The sequence below is a fragment of the Pholcus phalangioides genome, unplaced genomic scaffold (genome assembly GCF_987345545.1).
Source record: "Pholcus phalangioides strain wild (caught in Gottingen) unplaced genomic scaffold, Ppha-v1.0 ptg000032l_1, whole genome shotgun sequence".
NCBI lineage: Eukaryota > Metazoa > Arthropoda > Arachnida > Araneae > Pholcidae > Pholcus > Pholcus phalangioides.
In genome coordinates, this window is record NW_028301622.1 from 2,974,064 (window position 1) to 2,985,586 (window position 11,523).

The following is an 11,523-nucleotide window of genomic DNA, read 5'->3' on the forward strand; positions in this document are numbered from 1 at the left end:
GGTCAAAAAACTATCGAGCAACAATGACTTTTGGAATGTCTACGTGTATTACCTTGGTTCGCAAACAGTTCCCAATGTATGGAGCAAACCTGGGCAGTGTGGCTGGTAGCACTGCTAGTTTGATACAAAATGTCAGATTCACAATTTTTTTGCCAAAGTTGAAGACAATTGATTTGAATTTCAAAAAAAAAAAAAAAAAATTGTAGTGGGGGGGGGGGTGATTTCAGGGTTGAGCATTGCCACCACGGAGATGCTTAGTTCCAAGGTTGGCATGTATGGGTTAGGTGGCAGAACAGCAAATCAAAATGTATAAAGTAACGCTATTCTTGCTTGATAGAGAGTTCTTATTTACAATGTTATTAATTTTTCTTTGGTTAAATAGGTAGAAGTTCAAAATATAGGATTTTATAATACGATTTCCTTTTTGGAAACGTCTCCTTCTTAGCTCAACAGAACATTTTATGTATAAAATACTCATCATAACTCGTTTTTGAGAATCGAAGCTTAAAATATACTTACTTATACACGTAGATTCCAAAACAAAATCAGCAGCAATAACTAAAAAAATATTCTCTACTCATAGTTTGATATTCTTTTAATTCAATAAGAAGATTTTTGTGGGAAGAGGTCGTTTGTTTTTGCGCAAGATCCCACTTGAACACTTTTCACATAAATTTTAAATAATTTACAACTACCTGAAATAAATGTGTTTGAAAAGTCATAAAAAACTCACAGGGCACACTCATGAATCGTACAAAATTCAATTTGTATATTTACGAAACTATTTCTTACAAATTTGTTCCAAATGGATTGGACAATTTTTATTCTGAAAACGAGACGTGAAAAAAAAAAAAAAATCGCCAAATGACGCCAAAATCATATTTCGTCGAAAAATTTCTAATATAATCAATTTTAAAAATATTAATAGTAATTGAAATGTTATTTGTGTGAAATATGAAGCAAGATGATGATGGACATCTAATTTACATAAATTACGCATTTCTCTAGTCATTAAAAAGGCCAAAAACGTACTCATTTAGAAACAATATATCGAGTGAAAAGTGTAATATAGTGAAACATTTAATAATTGACTAAAAATCAATATATATTCGAGGAAAAAATGTGGCTTTCGTATATGAAAGGTATTATTATCCCCTTTGCCACTGTGGTGGTCGAGTGGTTATAGTGACGGACTCGCGATGCGAGGATCCGGGTTCGAACCCCACAGTGGTGGTCGGCTGAAGCTGGTTTTCTGTGGTTTCCAACTTCAAGGCGCAAATGCGAGCCGATCTCCCCGTTAAAAAGTCTCGCCACAGAGAGCAACAGCCTTACAACGATAAATCATTCAATCATAACACTTCACTCATAGTTAGAAAAAAACTGGTGGCAGATGGCAGCACGACACATAACAAGCATTACACAGGAACAAACTTCACGTCAGGTTTCACTACACGTACACACACATTCCCGCATGTACCGATTCGTTGGGGGGTTCCGCGGGGGGTTGTGGGCGGGGTGCATGTGTGGTGTAGCAGTAGTAGGTAGGGCTCGTAGGTAGGGTAAAAAAGGGCTCGGGGATCCATGATGTTCTTAAGTCAGCCACCTCGTTGGGCAATTTGCCTGTTGTGGCGTTGTATTTGTATTTGTATTTGATAAATCTTCTATCGCTTTCAACAACACATTTGCATTTTGTCCTTTGGGGCCGTTCAAGTATTACGCCAGCAAATTTTTAGCCATTTTTCATCCTCCGCCCCCCCCCCCCACTTGTCAGCAAAATTTCGTCATCAGCTCTGCCCCCCCCCCCCACCCTGCCTCCTAACGCATATTGGTGGGATCAGAGAAATACGCGGCGGAGGGGAGGTCGTGCCCACCCCCGTCGACAAAAAAATTGTTTTTAATGTAAAAAATATTTTTAAAAGAATTAAAATTTCGGAAGAAAATATCTTTATATGGTATTATAATCAATTTCTATTCGTTTCACCCACCCTCTAAGCTATATTTGATAAATTCTTCTCCCGCGGACCAAATGTGGCCCTGTTTCAGAGAACTTAAGCGGCACGGACACATTTCCAGATCATTCGGATCCGCAAAACATTTAGAGATCACTAAAGTGACTGTATAGAGGACTTATCAATATGGAGAATGCTAATTCAGGTGCCCACAAACTATCGAAAGGTTTTTCCTCCATTTTGGCGCACCGAGTAAGATGCCATTAAGAATATTTCATGTTTCAATAAAGGGTGGTTGATGACGTAAGCATCATCCGAACCCCTCTTCCCCATCAAAAGTCAACAAATCGGAACCACCCTCGATGCTGACGTAATACTTGAATGACTCCTTTCGGAAGATTTCGTAAGCATTCAAGCGATCCAGGAGTGTCCAATGTAATAACAAGGAATTTATTTTTTCCACTCGTCACGTGGTTAGGTTGCAGGAAAGGGGCCATTCAAGTATTACGTCAACATCGGGGGGGGGGGTTTCGGATTTGCTGACTTTTGATGACGGGGAGGGGGGGTTTGAAGGTTGCTTACGTCATCAACCACCTCTTTTTGAAGATATGAAATATTCTAAGCTGCTGACGAAATTTTGCTGACGGGGGGTCAAATATGGCTAAAAATCTTACGTAATACTTGAATGGCCCCAAACACAAAGCAGCTCTGCATGCGCAGTCAAGTAGTTGTTATTATAGTAGTCGTTAGTACCTGTCATATCTACGCCTGGTCAATCTAGTAGTCGTTATATCTACGCCTGCACGGGCTCTATAACTGTCAGACGATTCAAGCCAACTTCCCCGTTGGGGGACTGTCAAACACCGCTCTTGATCCACATATTAGAAAGAATTTATCCGTCCATAGCAGTTTAGAATGACAGATACGAGGGTTAATTACTGTGCCGGGGAGCACGGAAGAACGCTTTGTTCGGAAAATGATTAATCGATTCTTCCACGTGTACTTACGCTTTCTCTTTTCCGACATTTCCAGGATGATGCTGGGTGGACTGTGCAACGGCACCGTCGTCCCGAGCGCACTGAAAGCGGTCCGTGAAAAAAATCCTCAGCAGACGGTTAAAGTCGTCTTTCCAGAACAGTCCACGGATGCTGTCATTTACGTAACGGTAAGTAAATTTTATAGTCTCTCACTGTATTTGTTTGCACGTATACCTTAGTAGCGACTTTTCTTGAAGATAGATAGATAAAGGCTAGAAGTGTGCCACCGGAACTTTGGACGCATATATTCTGACAGAGATATACTATTGTCTCCATGCATTATGCTTAGCTTTGCATCTACTCGGCTAGTTGGATCCTATTATGCTTAGAGCAGCGGGAGGCACGAATCGAGCATTCTGTGGCTGTCTCTCCCTTTGTCTCCGTTTTCCACAGGTATTGTTGATTGTATGAGATGCTCTGCTCTACTTTCCTCATTAATTTGGGTAAGTGAATCTCCGTTAGGAACAAACAGCTGGAACAGAGTGGGTGGTTATTCATTACGAGAAAGTTTGGATGAATGTGGTTCGTAGATATATCTCTGTTCAGGTTTCCTTGTACTAGAAATTGGATTTTGTTACGAAGTATATATTTTAGTTTGAAGAGAAGAGGTTGAAGCTAACTCAAAATGACCGAGGATTCAAGACTTTGAAACCAGACTTATTTTGAGAAATTTTGGTGCTGGTTGTTTACCATATTTTTCTTCTTCAATCAGTCTAAAACAGCGGTTCGGTTCCCAAACTTTTTCAGTCCGCGTACCCCCAGTTTGCTCGGTTCATTTCCGCGTACCCGTAACACCGAATCTTCCAGGCATCCCCCCCCCCCCAATCTGTTTCACCCATTACAGATTCCGAAAACTTCCCTAAAAAGGTATATGTTCAATTAAATGGTCTATTTTCTCATTATGTAGTTTTTTTATTTTTGAAGCAAACAAATTAACACAAAGAGATAATAGATGGCTTTCTTCTCAGCCCGAGATATGAAGGAAACAGCTATTTTCCGGATATTATGCTGAGGTGAACTCGGAAAATAACTGTTTCCTTGATATCTCGGGCTGAGAAAAAAGCCATCTATATCTATCTAAACCGTCCCACCCGGGCGCCATCTCCTGAAGTTAAGAGAGGCTACTGCCTCTACTTCAGCGCCTCACGCCACAGTGCGTGAAATAAGGAAGGCGGGTCACGTGTCTCCAGTGGTGTACATGGTAGCATGCTTGCCCGGTATGCAAGAGGGCCTGGGTTCGAGTCCCGGCGGAGACGTGATGACTTTTCTTTCCGAGTTCACCTCAGCATAATATCCGGAAAATAACGGTTTCCTTGAAATTAACACAAAGATTTGAAAAAAGAAAAATTAATGTGATATTTTTGGGACTGTATTGAATTACAAAGTTTTAAAAAATTAGGCTCAAAAGAGTATAAACTCAAATATGGTGCTGTGTTCAATTTGCTATTTATTTTTTATATAAGTATACGAAGAGAACGCCTGTTCAACAAGCTCCGTGCTCGCAAACGGCAACAAAAGCATTATGACATTTCTGGAAAGTTCACCGTATTCGTTACGCAACAAGCCCAAAAACTGACTAGGTTCACCATTACACCATTGAAGAGGATCTTCAGAGTGGTACTCTGATGATAGCTCTAGTGATTTCTCCTTTTCTGGAATCGACAATGAAGCCGGTTCAAATAGCCTTGTTTGAAAGGATTAGATGTACACCGATCATCCATTTCCGGCTCAAAAAATATTTTTTAAAAGAAGATTTTAATTCTTCCACGTGCTCTCAATTATCTTATCACCAACTGTTAAATTTAGCTCGGTTTGTGACAAGAAATCGTGAAATGTTTCAAACACTTCCAAAGAAAGGGCTACCTTGTGCCGAAGTTCGACTTAACCCCGGGACAACCACCTAACTTCGGTGTGCAATAGCAAAGTGTTGTGAAGGCTGTCCATATTTTCGCACAACAATTTGAACAACCTGGAGTTGGTAGGCTTCACCTTGATAAAGTTGACAACTTTTACCATTTCAACAAGAACGTTTCGCAAATTTGGAGGCAAAGGTTTCGATGCAAGGCTCTGTCTGTGAATACAGCGCTAAGTCAATTCCATTTTGGGGCGACTTTTGCTACGCGTGCAAGAAGGCCTAAGTAGCAACCTTCCGTGGATTTTCTTCCATCTGTGGTGAGCCTCGCATTTTGACCAATGAATTCCTTTTCAATGAAATAACTATCGATTGCTTCAAATAGGTTTTTAAGGCCGGTATTACACTATAAAAGTTTGATAAAATTTCGTTTATAGAACTTGAAAAACGCAAGCAATAGGCGGATCAGATAAGTTCATTCAAATGTAACAGATGTGCGTATTGGTTAGATTTTTCAAGTTTTATAAAATAAATTTTATCAAACTTTTATAGTGTAATACCAGCCTAACAGTCTTACGACCCCTTCAATGGGTGACAAATAAAAAGATTTTCTTCGAATTCTCCTTCAAGAACTTGGCAAATTCAAGTAGAGCAGAATATTGCGAAAAACAAAAAAAAAACAAACACGTCGGTACTTTTTTCGACTTTTATAGGAAAAAATTCACAATCTTATGATTGCTCGTAACATCGTCTGACATGTCCTATATTCTTCGAGACACCGTGTTATTTGACAGAGGTATTAAACTCATTACATGAGCACTCCCCTTTGCAACCATGCATCTGACAGCATCTTTGATGAACAAGTGAAATTAAATTCTCACCATTGGTATGATTTTTTCCTCCTCTCGCCATACGATAGCTAATGTAGTAGGAGACCTCTCGGTAGCTTTGACAGAATCACTTTTGTCAGATTCAAAATAGAACTCTGGTGCACAGTGCTTCATTTTGGTGTTTCAGTCAACTCCCGCTTCTGCACAGATCCAGTGTTTAACCACTGATCCATAGCGTAAATCACGTGAGTAGTAGGTGCTTGGTAGAAAAATTGACGTAGAAAATTGTGGGAATATCCCGCACAGCCTCAATACAAACACCCTCAACAAAAGTTAAACACAACACGAATTAATTTTTCTTCGTTTTTATGCACAAACGAAGCATGCGTCAACACTCAAATCTAAAACGCCAAAGAAAAGTGAGCCGAGAGAAAGGAATGCATGAATCCGGATCATAGGAGCGGGAGGGAGGAGGAAGGTCAATCCTTCCAGCGGACGCAACACCTCTTTCATAGAAGGTTTTACTGATAGAAAGGTCAATATCACATCTGACAATATTAGCAAAAACTTGTATCTATTTTTGAAACTCTTTTTAATCTTTTCAAATTATTTTGTTCTTTTTTTTAGATGAGTGACCGCCATTGCCATTTTCTTTTCCCATACCCCCTAACGCCTCTCACGTACCCCAGGGAGTACGCTTACCTCCTGTTGGGAATCGCTGGTCTAAAATGTGGAAAAAATTTCCCTTAGTATCAAGGCCGCAACTAGATACTTTGTCAGCCGGGGCTAGCATGCTTTTTGACGTATCCCCGTGTAACGTAGACAAATCAGTTAAAGAGTGAATTCGACGTCCAGTCTGGCCCAGTACCAGTGGCCTCAGACCAGAATGCCCCTCCATGTACCGAAGGCTATATGTTCGATTCGGTCTGAAACCCATTCATATTTTTTCTCATTCTTCCATATTTGCTGTGATTTACTGATTTACTAAAAAATGTTTCCATTTTTGTTTCTGATTTAATGAAATGCGGTTCACGTGCATCCAGAAGATGATAATAACGGCTCGCGAACTATCATTTACTGATTCAATAAAATATCCTTTCATTTTTCGTTAATGAACTTTGAAATTCAGTTTTGCCCAAAACTCCGCTTCTCGTGATGTCTTGCTAGCTTTTTATGCTTGCAGTAACCACTCACCGGCGTGAAATTGTTTCCTGTGTAACTAAGAAAGTAGGGATTGTAAATACGAGGACCGGCATTTTAAAACCACTTTTTAGATGTCGTCAGGCATCACGTGGGTCGGCCGGTTCGATTCGCCGGAGGAAAGGAGGTTACACCCTGCAAGTTTCCCCAGCAAACAAGGGGCAATTCATATTCTCCATTTTTTCCCTAGGTGGTTTTATCCTCGTAGAAAAAAAAGGTGTCAAGCTGGTGCTAGACTTTCCAATGCTACAGCAAATATTGCAAATGTAAGCGGGGCTTAAGAAGCGAACGGGGAATTACATTTTTGCTGTGACACCGCAGGTGAGAGCTGTGGATGATCATCCTGAGCAAACACGTACACGAAATTTGCTGCTGATTCTCACCCTTAACATCGCATAGGAACCGAAGCGTTAGGAATGGTTGTCCTCAGCGGTTTCGTATAAGCCCAGGGCTATAGGTGATCTTCCTGCACATTGTCCTCAGCAGTAACAAAAATACCGGGTTGCCGGTGGATGCTCTTCCACAGCAGTTTCTTATGAGCTCGGGGTCCATAAGTGTTAATTATGAGCAGTACCACGAAAATGCTCGTCTTCAGCATTCGCAAAAGAATCGGAGCACTGAGTATGGTCTTCCTCGGCAATGGTTTCGGAGCCGCGCTGTCGGTGCTCGACAGTAGTCCAGCTAAAAATATAATAATTATCAAATTTATACGAGAGTTATTTGTGTTTATTTTTTCAATTTCTTCGAAGGTCGTGGTAATCTTCTACGCGGCCATAATCCTGATACTGGTCGGCACAAACATGCACCGCTTCCGAAGACAAGCATCGCGATCCCAGCCGGGTGAAGGCCAGACATCACATCAGGAAAAACATCATCTCGTCGTCAAGTTGGATCACAACGAGAAGACATATCAGACATCGGCGCCACCTGAAGACATCAAGTCGGAAGTCGAGAACCAAGATTACGAAGGTTGCATAGTTTGATTCTTCGCCATACTACGGAGAGAAAGAAAGAGAGAGAGAGAGAGAGCTTCTTATATAAATACTATAAAAAGATCATTTTCATGTATAAAATAAACCACCAAGATCAATAAAGAATATGCTTTTGTTTATTGGAGGTGGCACCAAAAAAAAAAAACCAAAAAAACTTATAATAAATCTTCCATCATATTAGTTCGTAGTCGTACCAATGATCAAAAAATATTCAAAAATAATTACTATGTACATCAGATGATATTTTCTTCACAAAAAAAATTCACATATCGATCACAATATGATGTTCAACGGAATAAATTATTTAAAGGGAAATAAATTTCACAAAATCATGCTCATTAATTTATTAAATGATGAGCTTTATTTTTATGAGAAAATTTCTGTAATATTTATTCATTTGAATATTTTTTTCCCCACCTATTAAGAGAAATTTGAATTTCGTTTCTACTTGTGACAGCCACTTACCGCATGAAATAGAAAAATATTATTGTACGTAACAATTGAAATATAAGATAAATATAGCCAAACTTTGAATACTATTCCAATAAACATCTCCATAAGTGGACGTCTGTGGCCAAACTTCCAAAAATTTTATTCGTAGTTTTACCATGTTTCGTTGGGACAAAATCAGGACATCACGCCACAACGGGATATTAAAGATCTGGAGCAGTGTTGCCCAACCTTTTGAAGCTCGCTGCATCCTTCGGAATAACATTACAAACTTGAGTACCCTTCCTTGTGTGAATACAGTTTACTACAACAAAAGTCACTGAATAAAAATACATCAATATAAGTTTTGTTCGATTAATCATTAATGTGAAACTTGTCATCGATGCACAGATACTTGATATTAGGCCTTACAGTTGGCAACGAAACACTCATATCGTCCTCAAGGTCTTGCAGTTTATTTCTTTGTATGTTATTGTCGCCATAGCAGAAAAGGCTTGCATAGATATGATGTTGAAAGGGCAAAAGTGCGTACTGGTTTGTTCATTAGATTAGTATACTCTTCTCGCAGACGACGCCAAAAAGCAGTCACCGACGCCTAACTCTAAGTAAACTTTCCTTTGAGCGTGGAATCATTGCGAAGATAAATAAATTCATGTCGTTCGCAAGCAGTGAAATCTATTTCCTCCGCACTTTCTGCAAAATCAAATGCTGAGAAACCCAGTCGAAATTCCCAGTGTAAAAAGATGGAAATTACATATTTATTGCATTTTGCAATCTTAATAACTGTTGACGGGGGGGGGGGGGGGGGCTTTTAGCTTTTCCAAAGATGATGTCACTCTCCGCTATTACTACGAAGGTTTGATGTGAAGATACATCCAAGAAAGAAAATTCAACTGCCCTTGTGGGGAATCGAATCTACGTCCTCTCACTTGCCGGGTGAGCGCCGTAGACCACTAGACTACTATTATTAAACCGTACATGCACCTCGTACACATTCCTCTACGGGATTTCTAACGAATCGGCACATGCCGGAATGTATGTTCTGAGTGTATGTGTAGCCCCCTAACGTATTTATGTTGTCGACCTGCGCTTGTTTCGTGTTCGTGCGTCCATCTAACTTCCATTTTCTGAAATAGAGATGGAAATGATTGAATTTTCATGTTATGTCAGTATCGTGTTGTAGGTCTGCCTGCTCTCTGCGGGCAGACATTTTCATATGGGAGACTGGCTCGCATTCACGCTTCAAAGCTGTAAAACCCAGCCGGTTGGAGCTGCTGGACCACTAGATCACAAAACCAACTAATCCTCTTTCTTTAGAGCTCATATGCTCTGAATAGGGGCCGTACATGGACAGCTAGCCCCATCTAAGGGCTGACACTGTAACCAGAGAGTGAACATATTTTTATCTCCGATAGTTCTGTCATGCACGAGAGTAATTGATTCGACTTAATTTAAGACCTTAAGTGGACCGTAATACTTTTTTGTATATTTTCATAATATCTCGTAGCAGTTCTTAGCTGATACCGTAGCACCCTAGGGTGTCGGGGCACACCGGTTGGGAAAGACTGATCTAGAGAATCACCAATTATTGTTGAAATTGCTGTTCGTTTTTGAAAATCCACGAATCAATTGGCAATGAGAGACTAAACAACATATAAATTCAAAACAGACACAATCACATTAAATATGATAAATATGGTAAATAAATAAATAATGTAATGTTATTTGAAAACAGTGAAACAACAACAATTGAGAGAGATTCGAGGCTTGGGTCATATTGGAAATTTCGTGGCTATTTAAGCCCCGAAGTTGCTTTAGCCTCCCAGTAGTCCTCCATTTTTTTTCACAATTAAATTATTTCTCGTGTTTATGTATTTTTTGTCGGTATGAAAATTATATTATTTTTCTGCTTTCTGAGTATAATTTTGCCGGTAACAAACTAATTCTCCCATTTCCGCCGTACCGTGAAATATTTCAACTATTTTCACTTGTTCCCAGTCATGAAAATTTTGAAGAACTTTTGAAGACGCTCTATAATCTCATTTTTTCAAATATCTGAGAACTGTAAATCACATAGTTTTATTTGAAATTCTTTAAACATGACTGTAAAATATGTCTCATCATTTATCAGTTTTTCCTCATATGTTTACTCTATCAGACTGTCATTTTTGTTTCAAAAAGAACTTCTTGTCAGTTTACTTAACCCTTTCAGACCCCGAGCATTCATTTTTTGGAATATTCATAATGTTTTTTGTATTTTTGATACTCAAAAATTCATTGAAAACATAAATGTCAAGAAATTTTTATTTTTTCGAATGCAATTTTTTTTTTGTGGAGAAATAATTCACTTCCTTAAATATTTTCCCGCTGCGATGATCCAGGGTATATTCATCTTCACATACAATTTTTTCCTGAATTTAATTTCAAAATTTTACTGAATAAATCCCTTTTTCTCCCCCGGAGGTACTATCTCCTTGAAGCCATCTTAAAAACTTCCTGAAGGAGGAAACTTCAGGGAGCCTCCAATGTTCATATTTAGCATATTTCTAACTTAAAACTGACACAATCCTTCAAGACAGGGTTTGACAGGGTTAAAAATATACACACACAGTGAGGAAAAACAACCAATAAATTTTTGGCATCAGGGTCTGCGAGGGTTAAATGAGGAGAAAATTATGTATTTTATTTTTAGGAAAGTTGGCTGTCGTTATATGAATGTTATAAATGTTTACAGGTTGTGTGTGTAATAAAATTTGGAATTAATAAACAAGATTGGAGTGATTTATGCTTCACATTGACAAAGTTGATAACGTTTTTCTTCATCTACAAATGAAATGGTCTAATGTCACGTCTTAGGACGGGAATAAACTATAAAAGTTTTCTAAAAGTTCACTTATAAAATTTGAAAAATTCAACCAATAAGATTACGGGTTGCATTTGCTCGAATGTAACCTATAAGCTTTATTGGCTTAATTTTTCAAGTTTTACAAAGGGATTTTATCAAACTTTTATGGTGTAATTCCGGCCTTAGGCTGCGATCAAAGTGCAGCGAAGAGATACGAGTTCCAAGAATAGCGAATTTGAATGGCATGAAAATAGCAACAAGAGGGTTGTTCATAACTGCAATTAATTGAAGAAATTGACGAATTAACCGTCAAAAGTTTGAATACTAGTGAAATTGACTTTTGTGACATTGACTTACCTCCATATAAC

The 11,523-nt window shown here is 38.9% G+C and overlaps 1 protein-coding gene across 1 annotated transcript in view; it reads left to right on the forward strand.

Annotated features, from left to right (window-relative positions):
- LOC149066227 (uncharacterized) overlaps nucleotides 1-11,082 on the forward strand; it is a 103,233-nt gene extending 92,151 nt beyond the window's left edge. The window contains exons 2-3 of the mRNA XM_089253209.1: nucleotides 2,982-3,114; nucleotides 7,618-11,082. Of these exons, the coding sequence (XP_089109335.1) occupies nucleotides 2,982-3,114; nucleotides 7,618-7,851 (367 nt within the window). The 3' untranslated portion in view covers nucleotides 7,852-11,082. The remainder of the gene's footprint in view (nucleotides 1-2,981; nucleotides 3,115-7,617) is intronic.
- The last annotated feature ends 441 nt before the right edge of the window (nucleotides 11,083-11,523 follow it).